Below are 17983 nucleotides of genomic sequence, written 5' to 3'. Positions count from 1 at the left end.
GTACTTATCACTCAACCCTTATAGAAGCCACATACAACCCAATCTACACTAACAGTTGAAAATGTATTCAACTTCCTTGGACAAGTTGTACAGAAACCTTGAGAAGAACCTAATGTACTTTCACCTAAAGCAGTTCTGCAAAGACAAGGATCCTTTTAAACAACTTTAGACTCCAGAAAGTTCAAAGTCCCCCAGGTTTCACTTTAAAATCTGGAATCTAAATGTATCCATACCAGTCAAAACCCAGTACTGTGTGAATTCCAATTCACGGCAACCCCTTTACGGCTCGGCCGCCCCCCACCCTTCCATTGATAACTGCAATGTAGGGTTTTCCGTAGCTCAGCTCTTGGTAGGAAACCCTGGTCCCTTCCTTCTCCAAGGCATATTTCTGGGTGGTCCCAAACCTGATCAATGTTAACCATTCTCACCACTTACTAATGGCAAAACTAAAATCAAAATGCACTGGTGAATCCAGCTTGAAGATAAAGTCTCTCCTCCAAGTTTGACATGTCTGTACAGGTGAGGAACAGGTGTGGGATGGAGTGAGCAGACTCTGCCAACTCATCTCAGGGCAGCTTCACCAGTCCCGCTTTCCAGAGAGCATCACTCCCATGAAGACATTAAATTTTCTTCTCAGACACCCGACACTATGGTTCCCATGTAAAGCCCATTCCTATACTCAATATGAATTCTAATTATCCAATTCTACTTTTACTCAAAACTGCCTATTTAAAAAAATAGAAAAGCTTGAAAGGCATATTTATTTGGTGAATTTACATGTGAGGTCATTTACAAAAGAAAAGGTACAGACAGATGTAGCCTTCAATTTAAAAAAATTTCAGAGCAGGTAAGAGAATTCCCAGGGGGTATGCAATGGTAGTACTGAATGGCACATGCTTCGTCTCCTCTGCGTGTGTGTTTCCTACCTAACTCCAAGTGCAGGTCAGGGTAAGCGTAATACAGCCATGCAAATGAAACTATGCTAAAGGCCATTTACATGTGGAACGTTTCTGTATTCAGGGGTTACCAGAGTAGACACGTAATTTAACAACATTGCGGGTTTCTCCAATGTGCCATTACTTAAACCTTTTGGAATGATCGTGACTTCTTCCCCAGTTTACAGGGTCCCTTTCCAAAAGCTGACTTTGTAAATTAGTATTTCTAAGTTTCTCAAAAGATCACATTTGCAGACAAAATCCTTTTGGTTTCAAAGCACCCTTTTAAAGATAGAAAATACTTCTTTACCCCGACACTAACATAGGAAAGTAAAAGTGAAGGTTTGCTCTATTATATGAAATTAGATAACCCCAACCCCGCCTGGACTATCTAAAACCAATCCAGCACAGAAGCAAAGGGGCGTCTATGAGAGCAGCAGCTGGCAAACAGCTATTTCTCAGGAAGGAGGTAGGGACAACAATGTCTAAACAAAAGCCCTCAAAAACACCCCCCAGGGTCTCTCCACAGTGAAAGCGTGCCGCACCCCCATCCGCATCCTTCACAGCACTGGCTTCAGAATCACTCTCAAACGCAGCCCAGGCGGAAGCACAGTAATGGTTCAGAAAATACTGTGATTCTGGCTCTAGGACTTCGGTCTTTTTTGATGCCTCTTGACCACACATTATCTGCATACGAAATTTTAAGCTAATTAAATACCTCTGTCACACATATATCATCTTTATTTAGGTCATGTACAGAACCAACCTGTAATTTCTTTAAAAAGTATACTATTATTAAATCCAGTACTCAGTACAGAAATAGCAAGACAATTATAAACACACCTCTATTTACTCTTAAACCTCTTGCATGGTCCACTCTCCCAACAGTGTTCCAGCACATGTATCTTCAGAGCATTTTGCTTCTGCATAATTTACTATAAAAACTGGCTATGGTGGAGTTCAAGAACAATGCACATTATCCAGTAGAGGGGAGAGGGATCGAAGGACTAACAGTGGTCACTGACTTGAAAGTTCTGTCGAGTCCAAAGTGTGCATGCTGACAATGTGTGAAAGGGGCTCTCAATTCTGTCATCTTAGAAACAACCCCCCATTTGAACTTTAGTTTCCTTGAGAAAGCAAAACCCTCTGACAGGGATCATTTATGCTCATTTAAAAACCAAGATACTGTAAAATAGTCACATATCATACATACATACCGGTGAAAGCAGACAAAAATTATCAAGAATACAACCCACCCCCAATCAGCAAATCAAAGTTTTTGTTTGCATGGCCCGTTTTCATTTACACTCTTTGCAACTTGACCAAAATGCCCTGTGGTGGGATTTAAGCTTTTGTTGCACACGCTCCCTTCAACAGCCACGCCCACAACACCGAACAAAAAACTGATGTAACAAATGACAACACCACGAGCGGAGTCACTAAATTCCACCATTCAACAGAGTCCATGACAGTGTCTGCAGGGTTCAATTGAGGAGGGAGGGTAAACTAAAGAGAGGGCCACTTTCCCCCCTCCCCAGCTTTATAATGTTGGCGGCTTTAATCCGTATTTCTTTGCAACTTCTGTCTGGGCGTGGGCAGCATCACAAAGTGAATACAGATGAGCCATCTCCATTTCCGACTTGGCCAGGTTGATAGCTTTGTTGAACATGTCGATGGCTTTCTCCATGTTTCCTCTAAACGAACAGAAATTGTAAACATCAGACACAAATGTTACATGGAGCCTGACCGTTATGTTTCCACTAGGTTCCAACAAGAAGGTGCGTTGGGTGTTGTCCATCTCTATTAGATGGACAGAAGGATTAGCTCTGTCTGTGAGGCAGATGAGTTCATGCAGTACCTGGGGCCCATCCCGAGTGCACACGTTAAAAAGTAGACAATGGGAGACTCTAACGTTAGTCAGTAGCTAGTCATTTCGCCACTGTTTTTGAACTTCGGCCGCAGTGCTCACTGGTTGAGGTTGGCAATGTTCCCTCTCTTGGCTCAGCTTTTTGACCTTTAGCATTCCTATAGTCTTGCTGCCAAGCTACAATGGTTTGGGACTATGCCCACGTGAATTGTTATTAACCCTATCTCAACATACTTTTCACTACAACAAAAGCAAGTACTGGGCCCAAGCACGCAAATAAGGTGTAGAGGACCCTACTTGAGGGATTAGTCAGTTCTATTGTTCTGCTGGGTCTAAGAAGGAGCAGCCTCAGGAAGAAGGAACCCCCCTCCCCCCCCACCATCGAGGAGGAAGCATGTGTGAGATCCCTGCGTGATGCGGGAGATAGATGCACCAGAGTTCGAAGAGCCACACCGCGGGATATCCTTTGAGCATATATCAGAGCCGGGTGGGTTCACACAGCCTATCAGAGTGCTTGACAGGGAAACCAAGAGTTAGGAAATAATCATCTTATCGGAACCAACATGGGGTCCAACTGCCCCTGTGGTTTTCCAAGGCTAATTTTTCACTTCGTTGGAAGCTTGACCCCAAAGACAAAAACATGTAATGGCTATTGACAGTAACATCTGTGATGAGATGAAAACACGAGTCTATGGAATTGTCAAAATTTTCCTGAGAACACATGTTGTAAGTTACCTTTGTACTTCAATAGTCCCCATGGTCTCATAGGCAAAATCACATTTGTTGTCAATTTCAATAGACTTGCTGATCAGCTCCAAACCTTTATCCAGATCCTGCTTCCACTGAAGTTGAAGTAAACTACAAATGTAAAAAGACAGGTGACCATGGCTTAGCATCAACTTCTGCATCCAAGGAATTCATCATCTACACAATTGATAATCGACACAGAGCCCAAAATTAAAACAGTAGGTAACCATAATACTAAAAAATCTACACCAAATTCACTGTCACTGAGTCGATGGTGACTCAGTATGACCCCACAGGCCAGGGCAGAGCTGCTCCTGTGTGCTTCCTGTGTGTTCTTCTGCGAGTAGAAAGCCGGGTCATTGTCCCTCACAGTGGTTGGCGGTTTCGGACGGCTGCCCTTGTCATGAGCAGCCCAATGTGTGAACAGGATGCCACTAGGGCTCCTCTGTAAATATACGGGGTTGGCATAATTTGTACAGGCTCTATCATGCGCCCCATGGTAAGAGGAAACAATGTCTGTGACTGCCTGGGCATTATTACTAATTCACCGATAACCATCAAAGTCTCCACTTAGGTGAAGCTTCTGGTGACTGCTCTACTCACGGAGGGGCGATTATTCATGTTCCTATTTCTGATACGGGTGATACTTGACAGGATGCTCAGAACTGAAATGAAAAATCTTATCTCTGAGGAAAAATAGTGTTCTATAAGAACGGGCATCAAACTTAAAGCAAGCATAAACAACTTACGTCAGTCCTTTCCTCAATGGCCAGACCCTAAGTCTCCACATGCAAGAGAACAGGAACACATACCCTTTATGAACGTATGTTGTGGCATTGTCTGGCTCCAGGTCAATACACTTATCATACATTTCATCAGCTTTCCCAAACTGCTGCTGATCTGTTAACGCCTATGTGAGGAGATGCTTCGGTTATAGTACGGTGACAACATATGCAGTTAACAAGTACATTGTTTATTAAACTTAACTTATTCCTTCGTTACCAAATGACACTTTCGGGGTGCAAGCTGGTTTCAAATGGAAGGCCTTCCTTAAGAAGGTTGCAGGGCATGGTTATAGATCTCTGTGTAACACTGAGGGAAACATCAACTTCCCAGTTTGTAAAATCACTACAGCACATGCTTTTACAAGTAATTAAATACAACATAGATGGCAACCAGTGCTGTTTCTATTATCACCACTCTGTCTAGGAATTTTAAAACACTATATAAATAAGATTATTTTAAAATGAGGTAAGAGAATTTCTACGTTTCAATCCCTAATGCAGTGACATATAGAACCTAAATAGAACACATCACACATATCAATGTTCTTATCATTCTTTCAAAGTCTGAGAAACTTAAGCTTAATGGTAGCATAAAGAAATTAAAAGCATAACAAACCAATTTAACACTGGTTTAGAGTAAGAGGAATATACCAGTTAAACATACACACTTTATTTTGTAATAACAAAACATATTATACAGAGTGTTGAGATGACTGACTTATGTAGTTAGCAAAAGTAACTTTTTAAAATGGAGAAACAATCATTCATAATTTATTTTGAAGGAGAATTACAACTATAGTTACAGAATGCTTATCAGTTTCAATTAAATGACTGCTTTAGATTTCATAATCTTTTTTAAAATTTCCGATAATTACAAAGTGAAACTATTTCAAATTTAAATTCTATTTTCCATAGCTTCAATTTTAAATCATGGAATACTTCTAAAATAATTTAATTTTTGAAAAATTGAAACGGGATGCTACCCAGACTATTTAAAAAACAGGGAGTTTAAAAACAAAACAACAGGGAGTTGATTTCCTGGCTATTCCTCCTGAGGTAAATGTTTTTTTTTTAGAAGGTGGGCAAATGCAATTCAAATGTAGTCATGAGGAGGAAAATGCTTTAAGATTCCTAGAATTAGGGCCGTAGGTCATGGTTTTCAAATTGTGTAACAGGAGCTTCTCAAGGTGATTGAGGCCCATGCTGGGAGTCGGAAGCATCAAAGCATGCTCCCTGCCATCTGCTTCTGCTGGCGCTGCAACTGGGAAACCATGTTGTCTGGTTTCCATACCAAGATTCAATTTATGAATGCATTCTCCTCAAAGGACTGCAACTGAAAAATAATAATTACCTGGGCATAGAGTGCATAGCCCTCGGCACACCTTGGGAACTTCTTTATGACGTCTTCAAATCCTTTCATAGCTGCTTGAATTTGTGATGCATTGTTTCCTGTGTACGCTTGGCGATACTATTATTGAAAATCAAAACAGGCCTGTCAAATCAAGCACTCCAAAGTCATGGAATGTTAGCACATTACAAAAGACATGCAAGACCACAGAAAGATCTAAGCAAACCAGGCAATTTAATACAATTTGCTGCATCTCAAATAAGAAAATATCTCAACAGCAGGGATCCAGGTTATGTCCCATTAAGACTTCACCTCCACTATAGGGATGTGCAGTACTTTACATGTCACATGCCAAAAGCGAAAACCCTAACCTAGAACAGCAGTTCTAAATCTGTGGGTTGCGACCCTTTGGGAGTTGAAAGACCCTTTTCCTAGGGGTCACCTAAGACCATAGGAAAACACTCATTTCCAGTGGTCTAGGAATGAACCTAAGCACTGCTCCTGTCTCTAGGCAGGCCCGCCCTCATGCAGATACTCCTGGCGTGGACTTACCCATGCTACTAGAAATATTTCACAATATACAATTATATATATTTGTGATCAATCACTATCTTTGAATTATGTCCAATTTGTAACAATGAAAATACATCCTGCATCTCAGATATTTACATTATGATTCATAACAGTGGCAAAATTAGAGTTATGAAGTAGCAACAAAAATAACTGGTGTGTGTGGGGGGGGTGTCATCGCAACATGAGCAACTGTACTAAAGGGCCACGGCGTGAGGAAAATTGAGGACCACTGAGGGAATGTAGAAAAATAGGTAGGAATTTTAATCTCATGTGATTTACTACCACTTATAAGTCCTATTAATCTAATACCCTTCCCCCAGTTCTTAACAGTTCTGGCCCAATTTATTAAAGATTCACAACAATTTAGTTCAATCTCAAAAATTATGCTATCACTACAATCAATGAAAACATTTTCCTCTTAAACTCATTATTAGCTCATCATTCCCCTCAACCTCTCCTGCCATTCCCCTTGGAAACTATTAGTCATCTTTATAGATTTACCTGCCTCAAGTGTCATATAAAAACAAAACCAGATAACCAATAGTGATAATAAAAAAAAACAGAAAGTAGAAAATATTTTAAAATTAGAATAAATTAACCATCGGTCAAAAGGGCTATCAGATGTTACAAAAATCCACTTGCCTGTGCACTCTGGTAGCATGGCTACTTAGATCCCTGGTCCGTGGCCAGGAGAGCCACCAGAGGCTTATCAACAGGAGAACCCTGCAAACACGTTTCAGATTGTCGCCTGAAATTAATCTGCAACACCGGGTGCGCAGAATTTGCACTCTAATCCCATTCCCTCCTCCTGTATCTTTTTAAATTTACAATGCTTGAGCCCCAGGTTGGTGTGCGTTTTTTCTGTGTGGACTTACCTGACACCGCACTTAATGGTAGCTTGTTTGAGTCTTTTGCTATGAGAGCCAAGCATAAAAGTAAAGTCTTCTAGGATTCACAGCTATGGGACTGACCAGAACAACCTAAATTTCATTAAGAATGGACTTGCTAACTCTGTTTCTGAAACATTTTCTTAGAAGTGGCCCAATAAAAGAGAGCTGGGAGGGCAGAAATGTGAGTATCCTCAAAGCTGGTTTCCCCATAGGTCTCTGGTAGACATGCGAATCTGTGCCGGGGCAGGGGCCAAATCAAGGACCAATCTTTTTTGGATTACTTCATTGCGGCACCCTGAGAAACTAAGGAGCTGCATCTCAATCAACAAACAGCCTCACTTTGCTCTTCAACTTGTACATTTTCTTTTTTTTTTTTGAGTGAATTAGTAAGTGAGAGAGTGAGTGAGAGTGAGAGAGTGAGTGAGAGTGAGAGAGTGAGTGAGAGTAAGTCTCAACCTGTACATTTTCAAATCTATTATCACCCCAGTAAATAGAGGTGATGAGATAACTTTGCAGACAATGAGATGCTTGTTTCTATTAACATGGAGAGATAATAGTATTTATAAGCAGAAAAGTGGCACTTACCAACGCAAAGCATTTCTGGGCTTGTGCCAGAGCAGACTCGGGTCTTAACCTAATACATTCATCAAAATCTGCGACTGCTTCTTCAACTTGATCAAGAAGTATTTTCAGCTAAGATAAAATAAACTGAAGTCATCCAAGGTAACAGGTGTACCAGATAGTACGGAATCCTGTGCTATCTCTACTGGCACGGCTAAACATATTGCCCAAACCAAAACGAAAGGCCCCAAGCCCACTGCCATGGGCGACCCCACAGGACAGTGTACGACTGCTCCTTCGACTGCACGTGGTGGGTTTGGCACACTGTCTCTGGCCAGCTGCCCAAAGCTTGGCTCACGTCACGCCCATGGTTCCTTGCCACGCATGTGCCCATTCTGCAGCAAAGATGTCTCTACACTGCCATGTTATCATTAGTAGCAGGAAACGTCTTTTTAAAAAGACTAAACATGCATATTTCCCAATTTCCAAGCTGATTAGAGATACGTAAGGCAACACCTTTAAGGATTCAAAATATCAGTTTTAGATCACGTCAATACAGCTTAACTACTCTGTACAAATGCAAAGGGGCTTCAAAACGTTCACAGAAAAAGATAATGGACTTTTTCTAGAAATGTTTGATGCCCCTTCATGTACTAGGAAAATTTCCCTTTAAGAATCACTTCAGGGAACTGATTACAAGGATCCACATGTGACCTCTTCCCTGGGAGAGGGACAGCAGAGAAGGGGGGAAGGGAGACTCCGGATAGGGCAAGATATGACAAAATAACGAGGTATAAATTACCAAGGGCACATGAGGGAGGGGGGAAAGGGGAGGGAGGGGAAAAAAAAAAGAGGACCTGATGCAAGGGGCTTAAGTGGAGAGCAAATGCTTTGAGAATGATTGGGGCAGGGAATGTATGGATGTGCTTTATACAATTGATGTATGTATATGTATGGATGGTGATAAGAGTTGTATGGGTCCCTAATAAAATGTAAAAAAAGAAAAGAGGAGAAAAAAATGATTAGGGCAGGGACTGTACAGATGTGCTTTATACAATTGATGTATGTATATGTATGAACTGTGATAAGAATTGTATGAGCCCCTAATAAATTGTTAAAATTAAAAAAGATTAAAAAACAAAAAAAGAAAAAGAAAATGATTAGGGCAAAGAATGTACAGATGTGTTTTATACAATTGATGTATGTATATGTATGGATTGTGATAAGAGTTATATGAGCCCCTAATAAAATGTTTTTTAATAAAAAAAAAGAATCACTTCAGCTTTTCTGTTGGGCGGACGTATCTTCCACCATAGGCATTTCAAAGCCAACAATCAAGTGAGTTATAAAATCAGGTTCTCGGGATATGGCTAAAATTAGATGTTTTTCTTGATTCTAACAGTATAAAGCCCAATGTTAGGAATCTAAGAAACATAAACATCTAAGAAGCCAACAGTTTAGCCTTCCTTTTGTCTCTCCACGTCAAACCTGTAGGTATGGAAAGCTGACTGACCTGCCCCCGGTGGTGGTAAACATCCGCATTCTGAGGGTCGATGTCGGCGGCTGTGTTAAAATCCTGTGTCGAGAGCATGGGCTCCTGCTGCTGCATGTACATGCTGCCTCTCTTGATGAGCGCGTTTGCCCGGAGCTGCAGAGCCAGAATGCGAAGAGACCCATCTTTTACCAGGTTCTCCCCGATTGTTTTCTTTTCTTACATAGATGCTCTATTGGCAACTGAAGCACTCAGTTACATGATTTGTGAGTTATGTACCAATCCAACCACAACACTCATTGTCATCAGGCGGTTTCAGACTCAGTGACCCTCTAGAGGCCACGGCACGGAGAACCACCTCTGCGGATCTTCGTCTGAGGTGGTTCTGGTGGTTTCCAACTGCTGCCCTGGCCACTAGGCTGCCAGAGCCCCTTCAACGTATTTCAAAAGATAATCTCCTTTAAAATGTAAAAAAATCGGATCCCAGAATGCCTTCTTCACTCCAAGAAGGAATCCCAGACACCAGCAGTTCCTTTCCAAGCCCTTCCTCCCTGCCAGCCCTTGGAAACCATTCTGCTTGCTGTGCGTTGGTTGTCTGTGCCGCTCACACAAGTGGAATCACACAGTATATGCCCTTTTGGGTCCTATTCCCGAGTAAGCCATGAGGTAACATGTATTGGAACTCCATTTCTTTTAACCAAATAATGCTTCATTATGTAGACTTATTTTATTTTGCCATTTGTCAAATGATGTTGACATCAGGGATACTTCTGTTTGCTATGGTGCCATTTTTTAATTTAGCCATTTTATTGTCATATAATTCACAAAATCATTTCTAGTTCAGTCATCTTAAAGAGTTGTACAACCATCGCCATGATCAATTTTAGGATGCTTTCTTCCTTGTACTCGTTGTGAGTAGCTCATCTCTCCAACCTCCTTTCCTATGCTATCAATGAACAATTAAGCACATATAAATCTTTGTGTTGCTATATCTGAGTGGGCTTCCAGGAGTTTAGGGGGGGGGGGAATGTCATGATAATTTAATTCCATTTTATCCACAGGTTTGAAGACCAGTTGTAGACACTGAATTCTCTTATGTTTATGAGGGGGCATAAAAGAAGTCTGTAGAAACTGGAACTGAACCAGGAGTCCCCCCAATCCTTTTGAAGTTCCCTTGCCCACACCCTAGATGAAATTCTTGAGTCCTATGCTGCCTCAATGAATAACCTTTGCAGGAATCAATGTGCTTTTCCAGGGGCTTCGTTTCACATCCTCACCACACCCTCACCAACACTTGATATATTGAAGATCTTTTCACGTTCCTGCTGGCAATTTGCTCATTTAAGAAAAATCTATCCGCATCTTTGCTTATGTTTTAATTGGGTTGTCTTTTTTTAATTGTTGAGTTGTAATCAGCTTTTTAAATATTCTGGCTGATACAGTTTGGGGCTATGTCTGACCTGTAGGTAGGTGGATTTTCTCTTTGGTGTCCTATGAAGCAAATATTTTAAATTTTGCAATTAAATATACCCTTAAAATCAATTCGTGTATTTTAATTTCATATTGAGGAGCCACTGTCTAAACCAAGGAACGAAAGTCTCCTGTAATGCTTTGTTCGGTTTTACACTTTTAGGTCATACGACTAGGTCTCCAGTACATCTTGAGTTCATTTTTGTACATGGTGAGAGAGGCACACCACTACTTGCCATTAAAGAAAACCAAAAAATCCACCTCATTGTTACTTGTGTATGTGTATTTATAAAAATGGGTAAAGCTGGCCTGATAATAACTACAGTATATTTCAATACTGTTCCCCTCACTAATTTAGAATTTATGAAATGACTTGTTAAATTATAATCATTTGTAATTTCATTGTTGGCTATGACACATTAATTTTTTTTACACAGCTGAATCTCGAGTAAAATTAAAGTGTTTTTTGAAAGATGGAATAAAACTCAAGAGCATGCAATAAGAAACAGGCTGTCTCTGAAAGCTTGTCCAAAGCATATTATGTTTTCTTGCTTTAACAAGTTTGCCCTCTCTCCACAATTATAACAAAAACATACGAAGAGAACTTAATATTTGTAACCATTAGGAAGATCAGCAGTAAAAATAAAATATTACTAAGTAATCTTATTTTGAAATAAACTGATCTAGCTAGAACTACTTTTGTTTACAAGTCTGAAAGTTAACAATTATGCGTGACTTGAAGACAGCTGTTAATAGTACAAGGGGGGATTTTAAAAGTTCTTAGAAAAATAGTTTTCCAACTTTGAAAGCCCCCTTTAATAAGTGGTGGTTACACTCACATTCAACAAATCTCCTAAATTTCCAGAAGAGAAATCATTGCATACACATTTTTAAAAACCTGCAAAATGCAAACCTGTTCAAACCACAGCTGTAAAGTCATTTGGTGTATCTAGTCCATTGTATTTCCAGTCTCTATTTTTAGACTTTGGCTTTTTCCCCTTGGGATAATATAAAGGCAGGGTATAGTCTATTCTTATTAAAATCTTTGGTGGTGCCACATATTTCAGGTAGCTTTGAGCACTACCCAAAGTACCACTGTATCACATTACCACTGTCCTCGGTCCAGTGTCCAAAACTAACCGCAGCATCTATAGCAGTGGTTCTCAACCTTCCTAATGGTGTGACTTTATTTAATACAGCAGTTCCTCATGTTGTGGTGACCCACCTCCCAAAACCATAAAATTATGTTCGTTGCTATTTCAAACTAATTTTGCTACTGTTATGAATTGGGCGACTCTGGTGAAAGGGTTGTTCGAGCCTCAAAGGGGCTGCGACCCACAGGTTGAGAACCGCTGAAGCAGAGGCTAGCAAAGATGGCGATGTCACCAGATGCTAAGGGCATCCTTCCTTACCTAGAGACAAAGATCACTGGTGTTAATGTTTCACTCTCACTGTACAGCTTTTTGGATAGTGACAATTGCAATTCTGGCAAATTTTGGAAAACACAACAAAAACATTTCAATATACTAATTTTCACTCCCTCGATTATACATATTCACGTTACACATTTAAATGTACCTTTACATTAGCTTCTTTCAAACTGATGACTTTATCTAAATCTGGCTTGGCGGCATTGGCGTTGCCAATCAGCAGGTAGAAGGTGGCTCGGAGTAACAATGCTTCTGCCATGTATTTTCCTTGAGTATCTATTTCTTTTGAGCATTCACTTATGATTTTATCATAATTTTCTTCTTCCATATACTGTTTGGCCTTTAAATATCCAGAGCTAAAAGTGAAAACAAGCATACAAAACTGTTCACTCAGAAGATCCGATTCTAAAACTGGTACAGTGTATATGTGCGGCAAGCAATTGCCCCCTTTCCTTAAAAACTGGTCAGCCAGTGTAGAACTGGAGTTTAGGGGACAGATCAGGACTTTTGATGCAGACAGAAATGGTCCTGATACCTTAGTGGGGGAAACCCTCGTCTACAACAAGAATTTTACCTAAAAGATTAAGAAGCACATTTAAGACTTGTTTATCAAACCTCATCAGAGGTTCACGATTTGAAAAGCAGGCAGTGTTTCATTCTATTGGCTACTTTTACTGGGTTATTTACAGAAGATATGTGTGTGTCTGTAAAAATATTTACACTGGATGAATTTAAACCAGATGGCCTTTAGGGGGTCTTCCAAATGTGCATCACTATAATTTAAAATTTATTTCACTTTAGTTGTTGAACTGAGTAGAAAATAAGCCTGGCATGTAACTCTGCACTAGCCTTTCCTGTAATTACATTGCAATATTCCCTAGATTAAAAAGTTAGGGAAATAAAATCAATGAACAGATTGGAATAGTAGTTTTTAAGTACTGAGAGCATTAAGTAATTCACTGCCATTGAGATGATTCCAACTCAGAGTGGCACATAAGACAGTAGTTTCCCCTGTAGTTTTCCAAGGTAGGAAGCTTTACAGGTACCAAAACCCCAGGCTTCTCTCCCCTTTGGAGAAACTGGGAATCCACTGTTCACCTGCAATTAGCTGCCAGATGTATCAACCCTTATGGCCCAGAGCTCCTTGAGCATTTAGTGCTGACCAGCCCTTTCCTACAGGATCCTGAAAGGTTTATCTTAAAGCTGGTGAACCTGAAGCCCAGTGCCCAACTCTGATGGGCATGCAACAGCCATGCAAGCTTTCAGAATGGTATTAATGCATTGTAATTTTCCTGGGACAGGACTCTGTTTTTAACCATGAGAGTAACTTACTAGTCCAGCATCATAAATGCTAATATTTCAAACATATACTTCCTAATAGTGTTCAAAAGATTACGTATCCACTGACTATATTTGTAGCCTTTTGGCACAATGCACAGCCCTACAAGTACACATAGAAATCGAAGGCGACCCATTTGCCCCAATCCCCCATATGGTTGTGGATGCAAAACCCGGTTCTCGGTGCTACAGGAATACTGTCCCTTCTTTTAAAGAGAGCTCGTTTCACAACCAGCCTAAGTGTTGCTGAATCAAAATAGACAAGGAGTCTTGATGTTTCATATACTACATGGTCACACTTGATCTCTAGTTGTAAGCATAGGACTGTACTTGTGGTTTCATTTCTCTATAGGAGTAAACAAGAAGCCCAAAGAATATAATTTTCCTAAGTAAGCAGGAAAAAGCTCAAAGAAATTCATTCTTTTGTGCATGCCTAAAAATTTCGCAATTTATAAATCAAAATGCCCAAGCATTTTGCTGTTTTAAACATGAGGTCACTTATGCAAATGGGAGTCTTCTTCATGTAAGGCTGTAAGGATAGATTTGGCAGTAAAACCTTGAATCACTAGAGATGTAATTGTAACAGCCATAAAAGCTGCAAATATTTTTATTAACAAGAGGGAGGATTTAAAAGTTTGTGGAAAAAATAAGCATTTTTAATTCCATTTTCCCCAAACTTTTTGAAGCCTCCTTGTACAGAGAATTGCCATTGAGTGCATTCAAGTCAAGTCCAACCCATTCATAGGAAACTCGGTATTCTTTACATGGGGTCAGCAGGTCTTTTTCCTGAAGAATTAATTACTGTGTGGGTTTGAACCGACCACCTTTTGGTTAGCACACATGGGGCCTTAGCGTGAGTGACGCACTTACTTCTCTTTCACTTCCAAAGCCTCCCCTTCTTTGTCTTTATCTTCATCCGACTTTTCCCCTTTAAGCATCGGCTGCGAAATGATGTCATCTGTGAAAGAACTGAAGTACGATTTGATGAACTGTGGAGATGGCATCAGAGGCTCACGATTCTGAAATGTAATCATGTTTAGGGAAATCAAAAGGATTAAAAACTTACTAAGTGGTACATTTGGGAAACTGAAAACAAATCCAGTAACTGAAGAAAATTATGCTCTATAAGCCTTGGGACAAGAGAGCTAAACAGTGAAACTGTTGGACCAATCTGGTTTCCAAGTGAGACCTCTTTCCCCTGGCCAGGTGGCTCACACATTGGGCTGCTAACCTTCGACTTCTCTGGGCAAGAATCGGCAGACTTTTTGCCCCAAAAGTTTCAGCACCTTGGAAGCGGATATTCTGGCCTACAGGGCCACTGTGTGTTGGACTCAAAGGCAATGAGTTTGAGCTCTTCTTGCGAAAACCCTAAGATCCCAACAATTCTTATCATCATAGCACAAAGTGACAGAAGGCAAGAGTCAGCTCTGTGTCAGTGCAGAACTGCGTGTCTCAGAGCTGATGTTTTAGAAGTAGATGCCTTTTTTCAGGTAGTATGTCTGTGTGGGCTCAAATCTCCAACAGGCACCTTTGTACAGAAGGCCTGCAAAGTAAGAAACCTATTTAGCTCCGCTTATATTCATGTCTAAAATTAAGACACTCCACCCATTAAAATGAAATTAACAGAAAAGCAAGCTACTGATCAAGGGAAAAAATGACTGCTTCAACCTTACTGAAATTGGGCAGAAATCCCTGGTATTATCTGCTGCTGGTGGGCCTACGTGAGCCAGTTGCTTCCATGTCACACCGCCAGGGTCCCTTCCAGGGATGCTCACCGATGCCTCCCGTGCTCCCACGATACCCTGCTGACCTCTCTGTGGACATTTCATCACTGCATACCTGTCATAGATGCTAATGGTTTCCCCAAATTCAAATTCCACAAGGGCAAGGCCCCTACCTTTGTATCCATTCCCCTAAAATCCATACCATTCACCAAATGGTGAACTAAAATGATTCTTAAAAACCCCAAGACATTAATTATATAGAATGGAGGTCAGTACATTTTCTCTCCAGAGGATCAGACTGTAAAGATTTTAGGTTTTGAAAGCCACATGGTCTGGTAGAGACTACTCTGTGGCTGTGTCACAACAAAATCATTTATAAACAGGCCAACAGAACGATTTGATTTCTGGGCCATAGTCTGATAGATTGTCAATGAATTCTTTCCATGATTTCCAGAGAAAGCACTGCACAGAGCTGTACATTCTACTTCAGTGAAAGGTGAGCCACAAAAGCAGAGAATTCAAGAAAAAAAAGACAGTAACAATCTGGCTCTGATAATCTAGTTCTAATTCTAGTTCTAATTCTGATAATTCTAGTTCTAATTTACTATCACCAAGATGGCCAAATTTACACAACATTAACAAAGCTCGATGCATTTACCTTGTATTTCTCTTTGGCTTTCTCTTTGCCAAGAAGTTTCAGGACTTTGTCTGCCAGCAGCATGCTTTGTTGGTTTTGGAACCCTTCTAGTATGCAGACTGCAGTCACATCTACAAGTGGTGGAAAATACAGTGAGTCTACTCAAGGGGCAGAGTGCGACTGAAAACCAGCCTACACGCACGGCCCTGGCGGGCTACCTAATGCACTGACTCTTAGTGCTGGCCATGCAGGCCGAGTCAACAGTGTGCCCCTCCGTTTCAATACTCGGCTCAACACTTAGGATTCCTTTTCCCAAGTAACTCCTTTTACCTACTACCAAAATGGTGACCCCACATGAGTACGGTTTTTCAAAATGAACAAAACTAAACTCAAGGCTATATATCTTTACAGAAACTGAAAGCCTCCATCTTTTTCCCATGGAGTGGCTGCTAGATTTGAATTGCAGATCTTTAGACTCAACGAAACCCAGTTGGCCAAATTCTTTAAATCATACTGTTTTGGCAATTCAAATCTTTTTAAAAAATGGTCTTTTCCTTAATAACGACAAAGTAAATTTTAACAGCAGTAATTATGGTGACATCGTATGTAAATTTATGCCATTAATCAATAGAAATTACTTTTTTGTTTTGCATTTATTTTCTTTTTAAATCCTTTTATTGGGGGAATGTACAACTCATATTTGTGCATTTGTTGCCATCATCATTTTCAAGACATTTTCTTTCTACTTGAGCACTTGGTAGCAGCTCATTTTTCCCCTCCCTCCCTCATGCACCCTTGATAAAATTTAAAATTGTTTTTTTTCATGTCTTAGACTTACCAGTATTTCCCTTTACCCACTTTTCTTCTGTCCATCCCCCTGGGAGAGGGTTATAGATCATTGTGATCGATTTCCCCCTATTTCCCTCCACCTTCCCCTTAACCTCCTGGTATGGCTACTCTCAATATTGTTCCCAGAGGTTTGTAATCTGAATTCCCTGTGTTTTCGGCTTTTATCTGTACCCGTTCATACAGGAATTACTTTTAGATCATAGAAATTACATTCTGGTTTAGCCTCATATCAAGAGCATTCATAGGCTGCAGAACATCTATAACATTCATTAATAAATTCATTTTGATGCTTATATCAATTAAATTTCTAGTTCGGTATAAAATAATATCTGCAAGAGCAAAAAAATAAATTTTTCTTTAATGATTCATCATAAAGTTACTTTATATGTATACAGTGTGACTGAAAATAATGTAGAATCTAAGAAGCACAATCACTTTCCAAAACATCTTTTGGATTTCCTTACTCATAGGATACTAATACTCATTAAATGCTCAAGTTTAAAGACGTGGTACAGATCTCCAATTACATTTTCCCCACAAACCTTTTGAAGTCCTATTGTATAAACTCCAAATAATAAAACTAAGTCTAGTTGTTGACAAAGCTAACCTCGATCTGAGGAGGAAAACCAAGTTTCAGTTGAAGAAGAGAGCCCAACATTTAATTGCTATTGATCATTCACAAAGCAAATCTTCGTCGGCCATCTTGACATGTACACACAGATGTGCCCTCACCTTCTAAGCACTCCTTCTTATTGTCTAACTTCTCATGGGCTTTTGCACGTCTGAAGAGAGCTTTCACGTATTTGGGATTAAGTCCAACAGCTTTTGTACAATCTTCTGCCACCTCTTTCCATTTTTGCTGTAATTGAGTATTTAAAAAGTCATAACTGAAGCACTGTTTACAGATAAGGTCATCTAAACAGTTGTAACAGCAACCTTATTTTTAAAAATAGTCAACAGATGTATACCATCGCCAAATCTTGTCCAAACCCATCTCGATCTGCATGTCCCCATTACCTCCTAGCCTCCTGCTAGGCCTCAGGAAGCACCCTTCATCAGAGACCCACCCCTGTGACTGAGTGCTCGTGACCAGCTTTAAGGATCCCTTCTCAACATCAATGTACTTCTCTACTGAATTTTCCCCATCTTTAAAAAAACCCTAAGTCAAACTTCTTAATCACCTTTGCCAAATGTGTCTGAAAGTTTCATCCCTCCCTAGGCAACCATATCACTATCATTTATAAACATCTAAAATTAGATGACTCCAAAAATCTCTTCAGTCTAGACCAGTGGTTCTCAACCTTCCTAATGGCCTGGCCCTTTAATACAGTTCCTTA

The 17983-nt window shown here is 40.2% G+C and overlaps 1 protein-coding gene across 1 annotated transcript in view; it reads right to left on the bottom strand.

Annotated features, from left to right (window-relative positions):
• Positions 1–742: 742 nt before the first annotated feature.
• TOMM70 (translocase of outer mitochondrial membrane 70) overlaps positions 743–17983 on the bottom strand; it is a 31179-nt gene continuing 13938 nt past the window's right edge. Inside the window, exons 3-12 of the mRNA XM_075542635.1 lie at positions 17379–17505; positions 15819–15928; positions 14307–14455; positions 12247–12454; positions 9220–9354; positions 7731–7838; positions 5686–5802; positions 4362–4459; positions 3538–3660; positions 743–2629 (exon numbers count right to left, since the gene is read on the bottom strand). Of these exons, the coding sequence (XP_075398750.1) occupies positions 2476–2629; positions 3538–3660; positions 4362–4459; positions 5686–5802; positions 7731–7838; positions 9220–9354; positions 12247–12454; positions 14307–14455; positions 15819–15928; positions 17379–17505 (1329 nt within the window). The 3' untranslated portion in view covers positions 743–2475. The remainder of the gene's footprint in view (positions 2630–3537; positions 3661–4361; positions 4460–5685; positions 5803–7730; positions 7839–9219; positions 9355–12246; positions 12455–14306; positions 14456–15818; positions 15929–17378; positions 17506–17983) is intronic.

This window comes from Tenrec ecaudatus, chromosome 2, assembly GCF_050624435.1.
Source record: "Tenrec ecaudatus isolate mTenEca1 chromosome 2, mTenEca1.hap1, whole genome shotgun sequence".
Lineage (NCBI taxonomy): Eukaryota > Metazoa > Chordata > Mammalia > Afrosoricida > Tenrecidae > Tenrec > Tenrec ecaudatus.
The sequence above is the reverse complement of the archived record's forward strand: the minus strand, read 5'-3'. Positions and strand labels throughout refer to the sequence as shown.